The sequence below is a fragment of the Cervus canadensis genome, chromosome 1 (assembly GCF_019320065.1).
Source record: "Cervus canadensis isolate Bull #8, Minnesota chromosome 1, ASM1932006v1, whole genome shotgun sequence".
NCBI classification, from domain to species: Eukaryota; Metazoa; Chordata; class Mammalia; order Artiodactyla; family Cervidae; genus Cervus; species Cervus canadensis.
The window spans coordinates 101,930,512-101,944,540 of NC_057386.1; the positions used below are offsets into that span (position 1 = coordinate 101,930,512).

Below are 14,029 nucleotides of genomic sequence, written 5' to 3' on the forward strand. Positions count from 1 at the left end.
TTCCCGACCCAGGGATCCAACCTGGGTCTCCACATTGCAGGCGGATTCTTTACAGCTGAGCCCCCAGGGAAGCCCAAGGAGACCAGAGTTTCCTATTTCCCTGTGGTTGTAAAGAGCAATTTGGAAGGAAGCACAAGGATCATTCACATTTAACCATACGAATGATCACTTAATTCAACACAAATGAAACCGCAAACTCCGCTGAAAATCGCCTGCTGGATTGGGATGTTTGGCTGTTGGGCTGAGTTTCCAGCCTCTTCTTGGCAGCAGCCTGGCCTCACTGCCGCCTCCCCCAACCCTGCTTCCCCTTGGCCCCCTCCCCCACCCCCACCTCCATGCTTTCTGCCATTGTAGTCTTGTCCTGGATGAAGCGCCCTCGCCAGCAGCCTTGTCTCTTTCTGGGAATGTGGCGGAGTGGCTGGGCCCTGAGCTCTCACTAGGTCGGGGGAGCGGAGTGGTCTGGCTGGGGGTGGGGGGTGGAGGGCAGGGCTTTTGGACCTGAGCCACACCCACCTCGGGGCTGTAGGGATGTTGAGACAAAGCGTTACTGACAACAGGTGGGAGTGTGTTTTGAGCAATGTTACTGCATGTTAAGAGCCTTAGAGATGATCCGGATCCATTATTGCACATGCATGATGAGGAGAGAAGTTTTTTTGGCCTGATACCCTGGCATTTTCAGTTGTAGGATGCGAGAGCGTGCTGTTCACTGAGGGGATGGGGAGGCTGCCCCGGTTGCCGGTCTTCCGCCCTGGGGGGCAGCTGAGCTGATGAGGGAGACCACATCCAGGGGTCCTGCCCAGACCTGCGCTGGACCAGGGGCCTCTCCTCCCGTTCCCGCTGTGGTGATGGTGGTTGCCAGTCTCACGGACCCCAGACACAGAGTCCATGACAGGTGTCTGGGGGACGTCTGTGTAAAGACCGTATTTCCTCACTGTACCACGCCACTCCCCTGACAGCTCGATGTCACCTGCCATGTTCCTGGGGCCTCTAAACGAGGCTGCGTGCCATCACCCCGGAGTACTTGGTTGCAAACAGAAAGGCCCAGCGTGTTAGACAGGGCCTGACAGACGCCTGGACGAAGCCCCAGCCCCAGCCGCAGCATCCTCTGCCAAGTGCTTTCCCGCTGCCGCCCTCACAGACGACTCTGGACATCAGAGGAGAATGCGGGCCCACGGCAGACTCCCCACCCCAAGGTGCTCGGTTGGTGGGTGTCCTGCTGGCACTGGTCCAAGTCATCCTTTTCCTGCCAAGAATCTTTGTCTGGCTCATGCTCCCAGTTCCTTCACAGTGGAACAGCTAAACAGTGACCCTGCACCAAGCAACAGAGGCGTACAGATAGCAGAGAGAATGGAAGTCACGGTCGGTGCCCACAGGTCTAAGGACACAGAACCCAGACGTCGTGAGGAAAATGAAGGACCATGTTTTAAAAAAAAGCAATTTTTGCAGGCTCAAAAAAACCTATAAAGTTAAAAGAGAGGTGACAAATTGGGAGAAAATTACTTACAAAGTAAATAATACAGAAAGGGGTGCTTACTGTGCAATAAGCAACTCAATAGTAATAAAGAGCCAAAGCACAGGGCTGGTTTGCAGAGGAGAAATACAAAGGGATTTATAAATACAGGGGAAGTTGCTCAATCTTGCTCATAATTAAAGAAACGAAATGAAAATGTGAGAACTTTTCATCTCTCTGATTCAGCCAAGGTAACGTGTGAGTCACACTGCTTTTGATGAGGATGTTGAAAAGATACTCATGTTTGGCTGGCAAAGAGCGCTTTCTGGAGGACAGTTATTTGCATCAAAATCAAAAGGATACGTACCCTGGGACTTCCACTGCAGACTCCATGGTACCTGTGTGTGCAGGTGACGTCTGTTCCAGGATGTCCGGTGTGGCTGTCACGTGGGGACTATTCAGACAGCAAGAAAAAAAAGAGGATGCCCCCGACATGCAAGCACTGGGTCCACGCGCCAGGCTTCTGTCTGTTGGATGGTGGTGGCCGGGCTGGGGCCTTAACTGCTGACAGTTATAGGCAGCCCGTCTCATAGGCAAGCCCGTAGGACAAAGTACAGAACTCCGCATGCAGTGGCCACCGCCATGTGAAGGGACAGGTGTACGAGACCCTGACGTCATACGCGTCCACCCGGCAGCAGGACCACAGCCGGACGGGGAGTGGGTCCTCGCCCTCAGCTCTGCACGCACCCCAGGCTCGGCGCCCCAGCCCCGTCCTCCTCCGGCCCGACCTTGGACAGTTGGTTCCCAGGGGTGTGTCGTTATCTTCCTGACTGTCCTCAGCAAGACCCCTGGGAAGGTGTCTGCTTTCTGAGAAGGAACATCTAAAGGATCCATTTTCTGGTTCTGGAAAATTGGCAGAACCAGGATGAATTCTGACTTTGGCACAGTGCGGAAACTTCTTACTGGGAGGAAGAACTTCAAACCATGGACAAGAGATGGCAGGCCCTCACTGCTGGTGCTTTAAATGAGACACAGGCGTCTGCGCACTGCCCGGGGCCTAGGGTCCTCTGCAGAGAAAGGCCCACGTGACACAAGCAAGCTGCCCTCTCATGGTTGTGGCTGAAGCCTGCAGTGGGGTGAAAATGGGCGGCTGTTCTAATGCTGGGGGTCGCCAGGGGGCCAAGCGAGCAGGGTTCAGTGAAAGGACAGCTTCAGCGCCATCCATCTGAGTGAACATGGAGGACACAGGTGCTAAAGATAAGAACCCACCCACACAGCGATGCCCCGCCTGGTGGAGGGGCCTCCAGGCGGCTCGCCTCCCCTGCTCTGTGGGGAGCGGAGACGGCAGTGGCCCTGCGCCCGGTGAGGGGAGTGCTGACCTCTGACCACAGGTGGGGGCGCAGGAGCCCGGGGTGGGAGGTGTGGTGGTTGTACGCCTGGGGAGGGGTGTTGCTGTCAGACTGGCAAAACCAACAGCCATCCCCACGTCCCCTGACGCCCACATGACAAGTGTTAGAGGCCAGTGACAGACGACAAACAGTAAAAAAAAACTCACAAGCCAGACAAGGAAGAAACTGCCCATAGTTACTAGCTAAAAAAGGTGTTTTCTTCCCATTTTATTTGATAATACATTTTCACAGAAACATGATATTATTTACAAATATACAGGTAAGAGACTGCTGGTCAAAAATCTTAAACTGAAAATGTCATCAAAAATTAATTTACAAAACCCGCCAACTGTCCAGGAGCCCCGGGGGGTGGGGTGGGGGGGGAAGGTCTGTGCAGGTCGGGGCTCTCTGCTCTGCCAGCTTCTGGAGCCCAGTCGCCCGAGGCCCGTGTCTCAGGAGGCGCTGGTCTGCATGTTTTTGGAAGCTGCTAGCATCGCTCTTACTTTGGCCATGAGGTCCTGTGTGAGGAGAGATGAGGTGAGGTGAAGACACAGGAGACTGGGGGCGACGTGCTAGGGGTCATGGATGCGCTCAGGGCAGGGTTCCGTCCCAGCCCCGCTGCTGGGACCTGAGGCGGTCTCATGGGCTCAGGGCCCAGGAGTCGACCACACAGGCCCACCCTGGGAAGGAGGAGACAGGGCTGCCCAGAGAGGGAAGCTCAGGGCTCAGCCACCCCGCGACTTCCAGACAAGAAGCCCAGGACCCCGTCAGCACCCACAAGAGGAGAAGGAAGTGAAGGCTAGTCCCTTCACAAAAAGACGGGAGCGAAGAGAGACCAGCTCCCACCTTACCTGAGTGATTTTGCTCTGCACGGAAGAAACGATGGCTGAGGAGATCTGACCGTCCTTTTCCTGAGAAACTCCCCTAATGCAAAGAGAGAGAAATCGGGGGCTTAAAAATACTTCAAGCCAATTTGTTTCCAGTATTTTTAAAAAATAAAGCAACCTTATAAATGGATGTATTTTACTTGTCTATTTTATGTAACAGAAATTTGAAATATTTCATAAAATGTAATCTAGGAGATCAGTCCAGGGTGTTCACTGGAAGGACTGATGCTGAAGCTGAAACTCCAATACTTCGGCCACCTCATGCGAAGAGCTGACTCATTGGAAAAGACCCTGATGCTGGGAGGGATTGGGGGCAGGAGGAGAAGGGGACGACAGAGGATAAGATGGCTAGATGGCATCACCGACTCAATGGACATGAGTTTGAGTAAACTTCGGGAGTTGGTGATGGACAGGAAGGCCTGGCATGCTGCGCGATTCATAGGGTCGCAAAGAGTCAGACACGACTGAGTGATTGGACTGAACTGAACTGAATCTAACTCAAAAGATATTTTCATGTAAACATCATATAAGACACATTTAAAAGAAGATGAAGAGAAGGAGGACAGCACAGAGAGCTGGCATGCATTCCCAGAACCTGACCATAACCTGAGTGGGCGCCTCTGGGCCATTTTTTGGACTTTTGGGGGCATGGACGTGACACACAAGTGATGATGGAGTCTGTACTCAGTTTCACCTTTGAAGAAGCCACAGCTTAGTTTTTGATTCACCCCAAGTGAGCTATGGTCTCTGCCACTCACCCGCCAGTTTTGGGGGAGATGGGCCAAAATTCACACTCATGGAAACAGTGGGTCTACAAGCAGGAGGGAACATGATCCCAGCACCCCTCTGGGTGGATGGGTGGGGGCGGCTTTATGAAATGGTATTGTCTGGCAGATGCCTCCCAACAACCAGGGCAGCCAGTCCTTGGGGAGCCACCTCGTGGGCATGGGGAGACCGTGATGGTCAGTGTGGACTCCCATGGCCCTGCAGCCCTTGTGCTCAGGAAGTTTCACCCCGTCTGCTCCGGCTTAGAGCGAGCAGTGGGATGACAGGGGTTCTGGGGCTCATCAACTGTGCACTCCTGTGCCTGCTCCCTTCCGTGGTCACATGGGGCTCCGCAGAGGGGGCGACTCCCACCCCACACGGCCTGTGTGAGGACAAAGGCACCATCATCAGGGAACAGCTGCTGCCACATTACATCTGAGGCAGGTGCTTCCCCAGGACTTGGCGCCCAGGTCTGGGAGGCCCCACACCTGCTCCCAGGTTCCCTCCGCCTCACGGCGGGGGTGGGGGGCAGCCCAGGGTGCGGGGTGCAGGAGGCGGCCTAGGTTCTCTGACCTCTGTGTCCACCTTCAGCTCACTTTGGGCCTGAGTGACACACAGGAGGGTGTGGGGGCAGGGGTCTGGGGGTTTGCCAGCGCGCCCGTCCCCTCTCAGCTCCCCTGCGTGGCCCCGAGGTCAGGGTGGGTCAGGGAAGAGCTACCTGGAGCGCTCCTGGCTGGAGCCCCGGCTCTCCACAGGAGAGATGCTGGCCGAGTGGCGGCGTGCGGGCTGCTTGCTCGGGGAGGCTGGCTGAGATCCGGCCTTGGACTTGGTCCGTGACCGTGAGCGTCTCTTCTTCTTCTTCTCGTGGGGGCTCCTGGAAGGAACGCGGTGTTAGACAAAGGCACAGCGATGGCTCTGAAGGAGTGCTGGGTGTGTTCCAGGAGAATTCGGCAACTTCCACCTTCTATACACATTAACTCTTTTTAAGAACTATATATCTTTAACTTGAAACGGGGATGGGTGTAACAATATAAAAGCCATGCAAGAAGTGAAATGTAGACCACCTTTGAGACAGAAGTCCTGAAGTCAGATGCCTGTGGGTTTACAACACGCTCAGCACTTTATCTGCATTTAAACACCCAAGATAAGCAACTGAGTGCTGCTTATGCCTCCTGTTCATTTATGCTGACCTAATGGGAATCTCCAGCCAGAAATGGAAAATCATTAAAAGCAAGCACTGCGAGCACGAAAGCTCAGCGTGTCCTTCTGGCCGGAGGCGGACAGCCCCCCGGGGCGGCCTGCGCTCCGCTGGTCCCTACAGCCAGTCTCGCTGACCGTGGCCCACATGCTCCGAGTCACCAAGGCCTGCAATTCCACGTCAGAAATGCGCCCCCAGCTCCGTCTCCCCTTTCCAGACCCTTCCCCTGCCCAGAGGAGACGATCCCTGAGCTTCCCGAAGGTCTCATGCTACATCCTGCCCTGTGACCCTCCTTCCCATGCCCCTAAAACACCTCAAGAAAGAGGGAACATGTGTAGATGGTGAAAGCGTGGAAGTGCAGACGGGCGCTGAGCCCCTCCTCTGGGCTTCTCCTGAAAGGCCACCTGTTGCCAGGCCTTGAGAAGCCCACCCCGGCACACAGCACAGGGGCCTCCGCAGCCTGCCCTCTTGCTGTGACCGAGCATTTCTGGGAGATTCTTTGCAGACATAGGTCACCGTGAATTTCATGAGCCTGATGCCCAAGCTGTGCAAGGTGCCAACTGGAGGGTGGATGACAGGCTCCCAGTGCTGTAGTGACCCCTGCAAATATTTATTGCTCTAAATACGGACACCCCCGGTCACCGCCTGCATAGCTCAGACTCCTCTCGGCTCCTCAGGACTCAGGCAGCCTGCAGGCTCTCCCCAACCTGCAGACATCCCAGGGTCTGTCCTCACATCCTCTCACCATTTCACCTGCCACCCGACCTGTCACTCAGCAGGGCATTTCCCTGGTGCCCCATCTGCCTTGGTGGCAGAGTGTGGGGTCCGGGCAGGGCCACCCCGGGCACTTGAGGGGGCTCGTGCTTGGGTCCAGGCCCCGGATAGGCTCCGGGGGGCCCCCTGGCGCAGCAGACGGCTGAGCCAGAGAGGCAAGCTGATCTCCCGTCTGGAAGGGCACAGCTTTCTGGCTCTGCCTCAACCACAGCACCAGGGCCTGGCCCCGGGTGGTGACAGCCTGGCGACGTCAGCTGCGGGAAGTGTCCCCCAGCGAGCTAGGCTGTGGGCAGGTGGCCTCTGTGCAGGCCTGGATGAAGAGAAGTGGTCGAGAAAGAAGAGGCTGTTCCTGGGGTGGACGCACAGAGGGGGAAAGTGCATAATACCACAGGCCTACTTCCTATACTGCAGAGGTTTTGTGAATTTTTGTCTGTAAACACATGCCTAGGATTTCAAAGGAAGCAGGGGAAAAAAAAAGAAGTGACTTCAACCCCAAATCTAGCTAAGCTCCTGTGGCTGCCGATATGAAATAAAGGTAGGTTAGCAATCCTGACCTGTAAATCACTACAACTTGATCTCATAACAAAACTTTCCAAGTGTTTGCTTAAGGAATTAAGTAATCTAATTATTAATAGTATTATTTTAAATTGAGGTGTGCTCTGCATCCAGCAAAATGCAAAGGTCTGAAGTGCTGTTTGTTGATTCTGGCAAGTTGCACACATGGTGAAACCCAGAAACCTCTCAAGATCAGGGACATTCCATCATCCAGAAGGTTCTTCCACTGATGACCTGACCTGCCATCTGCACCCCCTTCCCTCCCTCACAGAACCCACTGCTCTGATTTCTAGCACGTATTAGGTTGGTGCAAAAGTAATTGCGGTTTTACAATGCGGAACTTTGCTGTTTGACAATGGAATACATTTTAAATAGATGCAGTTTTGTTATATACATCATTTTAACACACATTTCTTGCTTTATGGTTTTTTTTTTGCTAATGACTTATTACTTACTGTTTATATTTATTTTAGAAATGATGTGAGATAAACAGCAAATTCGAGTGATTTTCTTATTAGAGTTCAAATGGGTCATAAAGCATCAGAGACAACTCACAACATTAACAATGCATTTAGCCCAGGAACTGCTAACAAAGGACAGCGCAGTGGTGGTTCAAGAAGTTTTGCAAAGGAGATGGGAGCCTTGAAGATAAGGAGTGTAGTGGGCGGCCATCGGAAGCTGGCAACGACCAACTGAGAGGATCACTGAAGCTGATCCTCTTACAACTACCCGAGAAGTTGCCAACGAATTCAGTGTCTACCATTCTACAGTTTTCTGGCATTTGACACAAATTGGAAAGGTGAAAAAGCTTGATAAGTGGGTGCCTCATGAGCTGACTGCAAGTCAAAAGCATTGTCCTTTTGAAGTGTCACCTTCCCTTATTGTACACAACAATGAACCATTTCTCGATCAGATTGTGACATGCCACAAAAAGTGGATTTTATACAAGTGGCGACAACCAGCTCAGTGGCCGGACCAAGAAGAATCTCCAAAGCACTTTTCAAAGCCAAACCTGCACCAAAAAAAGGTCATAGTCACTGTTTGGTGGTCTGCTGCTAGTCTGATCCACTATAGCTTTTTGAATCCTGGTGAAAACCATTACATCTGAGAAGTATGCTCAGCAAATTAATGAGACGCACTGAAAATTGCAACACCTGCACTGGTCAACAGAATGGGCCCAATTCATCTGCACCACACCCAACCGCACATTGCGTAACCAACGCTTCAAAAGTTGAACAAATTAGGCTACGAAGTTTTGCCTCATTCGCCATATTCACCTGACCTCTTGCCAAGTAATTATCAATTCTTCAAGCATCTCAACAACTTTTTGCAGGGAAAATGCTTCTGCAACCCGCAGGAGGCAGAAACTGCTTTCCAAGAGTTGGTTGAATCCCGAAGCACAGATTTCATGCTACAGGAAGAAACAAACTTATTTCTCATTGGCAAAAAAATGTGTTGATTGCAATGGTTCCTATTTTGATTATACACTGTATGAATCTGCCTTCATACAGTTTAGGCTTTCTCCTGTTAACCGATACCTGAGTTGTTTCCAACTTTTGGCAATTGGGCATTTGGGGGCAAATGTTTATGGGGAGTGGTCGCCTGGGACTAGCAGAATTGGGCCACGGAGCAGTATATGTGTAACTCTGTAAGAAACTGCCAAACTGTTTATCAAGTGCTGGACCACCCTGCCCCCGCCCTCAGCTACGTCTCAGGATTACGGCTGCTCACACGCTTATCGACACTTATTAGCTTATCGACACTTATTACGTAATACCGGGCTTGCTTATGTCAGTGTAAAGAGTACCGCATTGTGGTTTTAATCTGCATTTCCCTAACAGATGACTAATGAAGCTAAGCATCTTTTCATACGCTATCTTCACTGGCTATTTAAATATATTCTTTTTCTCATGCACAGTATTTATTAGTTGTTTATTTATCAAGAAAAACTATTCCTTAGCCCAGATAGTCACAGTTCATACTTTAGGAACACAGGTCAAGTGACAAACTACCATGGAACTCAACCCAAAGAAATTCTTTTACATTCCAAAACCACTTTGCACTCTGAAAGACACCAGCCTTCCTCATCTCCTCCAGATCTTTTACGGAATCACAATTTGTGTAGGAAACTGCATATGCCTTCTTTCCTGATTCACCCACAGCACACTTGAGAGAAAAACTCAACTCCCAGGCACACAGTAAATGCTCCAGCAATATGAAGTCGCAGATGCTTGACCAGAAGGCTGTGCATCCAAGCGCTCATCAGAGAACTGGAAGCCATGGTAGTTTTTCTCCTTGACAGCTCAACAACAATGTCCTTCCAGACTGATGGAGATGAGGACCTTAAATATGTTCTGTCATGAAACGTCTTTTCCAGCAGTCTGCCCCTTTTCTATGGGGTTGTCTTTTTGGTATTGACACAGGCCTTTGTCAAAGATACACACTGCAAATATTTCTCCCCATCTGGGGCCTGTCAATGCAGTTTCTTAACTGTGCCTTTTGAATGAAATTTTTAATTTCAATGAAGTCAAATTTATAACCTTTTCCTCTTATGGTGGAATTTTCTATATCCTCAAGATTCTCTGTCACTTCATTAAACGTATTCCTTTTTTCTTAAAAAAAAAAAAGAAAGAAAAAAAGAGTGGTTTCAGTTTTCACATTTAGGTCTGTGATACATCTTCAGTTAAACTTGGTATATGGGGTACAGGTCACTGTTCTTCCATTTTGATATCCAGTTATTTAAGCAAATTTTGTTGAAAAGACTTTCCTCACTATACTGTTTTGGCTCTTTACCTCTTAAAGGTGTACAGTACATACTGTCTGATTTGATGAAGCTTTCTAGTAAGTCTTGATTTAGTAGTAAAAGTCTTCCAATTTAGCTTTCAAAGTTTTTTCTTTTTTTTTTTTTAATTTTCTTTTTGTTTTTGGCTGCGCCGGGTCTTTGTTGCTACATGCAGCTTTTCTCTACTTTTGGCGAAGGGGCTGCTCTCTAGTTGTGGAGCAGGCTTGTGGCTTCTCTTGTTGCGGAGCACGGGCTCCAGGGCATGAGCTTCAGCAGTTGTGGCTCGTGGGGTTAGTGGCTCTGTGGCATGTGGGATCTTCCTGGACCAGGGATTGAACCCGTGACTCTGGCAATGGCAGCAGGACTCTCAACCACTGGACCACCAGGGAAGTCCTCAAGGTTTTTCTGACTGCTAGTCAGTTTGCCAACACCTACAAGAAGCCCATGAGAGTTTTGATCGGGACTGTATTGGATCTACAGATCAATTTGTGGAGAAGAGCGTCTGACTGATACCGAGCCTTCCAATCCATGAATATGGACTTTCTCTCCATTTCTTTAAGTTTCCTAAACATTTTCTCTGAAATGGTTTATGGTTTTCATTGTAAAGAGATTTTACACATTTCCTTACATTAATCCATAAGTAGTTTGCTTTTCTGATACTGTTATGGATGGTATTGCTTTTAACTTCATTTTTAAATTGTTTCACGCTAGTATACAGAAATAAGAGGTTCCTTAAGATTTTACATAATTATGTAAGAAGACACAGTTTTACGTTTTCCTTTGCAATCTTTATGCCGTCTATTTCTTTTTCTTGCCTTACTGTCGTGGCTATGAATTCTATTACACAGCAGACACCCTGGCCTTGTCTCTAATCTCAGAGGAAGGCACTAGGAAGTGTGATGTTAGTTGCAGGTTTTTCAAAGATGCCCTTCAGGAATTCCCTGGTGGTCCAGTGGTTAGGACACCACCTTTTCACTGCCGAGGGCCAGGGTTCAATCAATGGTAAGGGAACTAAGTTCCCAAAAGCTGCTGGGTGCAGCAAAAAGTAAAATCGGACGGAAAAGATTTCTTTCTATTCCTGCTTTTGCCAAAAATATTTTCCCCCCATTTTTCTTTTTAATGAATGGGTAATCAATTGTGTCAAATACTTTTTTCTGCATCTATTGAGATATTATATGATTTTCTTCATTTGTTTTGTCAACAATGTGAATTACGACGACTGGTTTTTGAATGTTAAAGAACTCTGCACTTCTGAGACAAATTCCATTTGTCCTGATGTATTAGTATTATCCTTCTAGTAAACTGCTACACTAAAATCAGCTAACATTTTGTTAAGAATTTTTGCACTTACTTTCCTGAGAATATTAGTTCATGACTACATCTACACCCCCTGACAAAACACATTCCATACCACACAGATGTGCATACACCTGCCCATCTGCTTCAGGGTGGTCTCATGAAGTGAAGTGTTCTCTCTTCTATTTCCTTTGAAGTGTCTACAAAACTGGTGTTCTCCTTTTTCTTGAGTGTTTGTTAGACTCTACTGATAAAAGTCACCTGGGCCTCAGCTTTGTGGAAAGTTTTAAATTATAAATTAAATTCCTTTAGCAGACATGGGGCTATTCAGACTTTCCACTTCTTCTGTTGTCCGTTTGCAGTTTGTTTCTTTCAAGGAAATTTGTCCATTTCACTGAAATTGTTAAGTTTATTGGCAAGGTATTTATTTCCTTATTCTTTTAATATCTATTGGGTCTTTCATTCTTGATCAATCTAAAAACACATTAACCAATTAAAAAAACCATTTTCAAAGAACCATCATTTGGTTTTACTATTTTCCTCTGTGAGTCTGTTTTCTGTTCTGTTTTGTTGATTTCTGATCTTACTTTTATTATTTCCTTGCTTCTACTTACTTTTGGTTTAATTTAATCTTCTTTTTTCTAGCTTAAGATAGAAGATTAGATCACAGTTTTTAGACTTTGCTCTTTTTTTTTAATATAAACACTTAAAGCTAGTAACTTCTTTCTGAGCACAATTGCACCCCACAGACTTGAGTGTTACATTTTCATTATTATTCATTTCAAACTATTTTCTACTTTCTCTTGTGATTTCTTTTTGACCTATGGGTAATTTTCAAATATGTTAATTTTCAAATATTTGGGATCTTTCCCGATATCCTTTCACAGATTTTTATACTTAAAGTCGGCCCTCCTAGGTGGTGCTAGTAGTAAGGAACCCGCCTGCCAATGCAGGGACATAAGAGACTCAGGTTCGATCCCTGGGCTGGGAAGATCCCCTGAAGGAGGACATGGAAACCCAATCCAGTATTCTTGGCTGGAGAATCCCATGGACAGAGGAGCCTGGCGGGCTGCAGTCCGTGGGATTGCACAGAGTCGGACACGACTGAGCAACTTAGCATGCATGCACACTTAGTCATGTGGTAGGAAGACACACTGTGTTATCTGAACGTACTGGCACTAATTCAGTGGTACAGAGAACGGTCTAGCTTGGTGACTGACCCACACGCACGTCATGAGAGTGTACACGCTTCACTGCAGGGCATAGTGTTAGGTGGTTAATGGTGCTGTTTACATTTGCTGCATCTGTACTGTTATACTGCCTGCCTTTTTTCCCTTTAATTCTTTCAGTTTCTGTTTCAAGTATTTTAAAGCTTTTATTCAATGCTCAGATTTAAAACACTGTGTGCTCATGAAGAACTGATCCCTTCATCATTATGAAAAGGCCTTCTTTATTTCTAGCACCATTGCTTCAAGTCTGTGTGGTCTCCTATTGAAACAGCCATATCACCTTTCTTCTTATTAGCCCTGTATGGTGTATCTTTTTTCAGTCTTTTAGATATCAAAGTATTTGTGTATTTAAAGTGTCTCTTATAAGCAGCTTAGTATTAGGTTTTGCACTTTAACGTAGTCTAAATTTCTGCCTTTTAACTAGAGCTTTTAGTCTACTTACATTTAATATAATTATTTGTATAGATGGTGTTAACAATCCCTTTTGCCTTCTAGTTGTCTGTTTGTTCTTTTCCCTTCCCCTCCCCACTTTTCTGCTTTCTTTTGCATTAATAAAGCATTTTTAACGTTCTCTTTAACAGTCTCTATTAGATTTTTAGCCTTTCTTAATTGGTTGCTTTAGGGAATATGCAACCTTTGACAGCCATAGTCTACAATGAATTAATAACACTTCATGTATGATATAAGAACCATAGAACAGCAGTATGTTCCTGTTCACTGACGTGATGAACATTCACTGATATGCTCAGTGCAGCGCTGGGCTGTAGGAATTCAATGCTGACCACCCCTTCCCCAGTCAGTCACTAACTGTTTACTGTCATAAAGTAACTGGGACTTCCTGTTGGAGTATATGGTAATATGATTTGGCTAAACATTTTCATGAATTTTACTTCATAAAAAATAACTCACTCTGTCCAGATTTAGATTTCTAAACACTCACTAAAAGGAACCATGATTCCTAGGAGAAATGACTGACCCCAAGTCCGAGGTAGGGGAAGCACCAGCTAAATCTAGAGTATCTTGGGCCAAAAGTGACAAAGTGCTCAAGGAACAGTGGGGCCAAATGTGAGACAATGTCACCATCAAATGGAATATAACGACAATGGATTATCATACAACCAATATAAAACAAATCCCCAAAATCCACAGTGATAATAAACAAAGGGTGGGGTGTCTAGAGGAAGAAAGGAGGAGAAAGCTGCTGGCAACAGACATTCACACCGTGCAGTGCCAGCCACAGATTACCTGCCAGTTCAAAGAGGAAAAGATACAAAGCAAGTGCAACCTTAACCAAGTGATCAAACTCAGAGTCACTGGTAACGGGACAAAGGGACACTTGAGCATCTGTGTGATGCCACGGGAAGTTACACAGCATCATTTACATAGTGTACAGTATTCTTGCCTCAGATAGGTAACAGCACCACAGCCAAGAGGACAAAGTCAGACAAGCCCAGAGTGTGGACTCTTCAATGCCCTGGACTGGCCTGGACTTGTGTAAGTCATGAAATACACACACAGAACAGTGGGAAGGAGCGAGAGGAAGAGAGAGGAAAGCAAATGTGGGAAAAACGTTAACAGTGAATCGAGCTACAAGCTACATGCAGATGGGTGTTCACTGTACTATTTCTAAGTAAATTCAAAACTTTCTAGTAAGTTAAAATTTTTCCAAAAAAAGAAGTCAGCAAAAGAAGCATTCAATGATCAG

At 47.5% G+C, this 14,029-nt stretch overlaps 1 protein-coding gene across 5 annotated transcripts in view; it reads right to left on the bottom strand.

The window, feature by feature from the left end:
• Positions 1-3,037: 3,037 nt before the first annotated feature.
• LOC122454335 (splicing factor SWAP) overlaps positions 3,038-14,029 on the bottom strand; it is a 79,307-nt gene continuing 68,315 nt past the window's right edge. For 4 of the 5 annotated variants that reach the window (XM_043488773.1, XM_043488757.1, XM_043488765.1 and 1 more), the window contains 3 exons: positions 5,209-5,364; positions 3,690-3,762; positions 3,038-3,356 (listed from right to left, as the gene is read on the bottom strand). In XM_043488773.1, coding sequence (XP_043344708.1) covers positions 3,291-3,356; positions 3,690-3,762; positions 5,209-5,364 — 295 coding nt within the window. In that variant the 3' untranslated portion in view covers positions 3,038-3,290. Of the gene's footprint in view, positions 3,357-3,689; positions 3,763-5,208; positions 5,365-14,029 lie in introns of those variants that run through there. The other variant, XM_043488781.1, reaches the window with a different exon arrangement.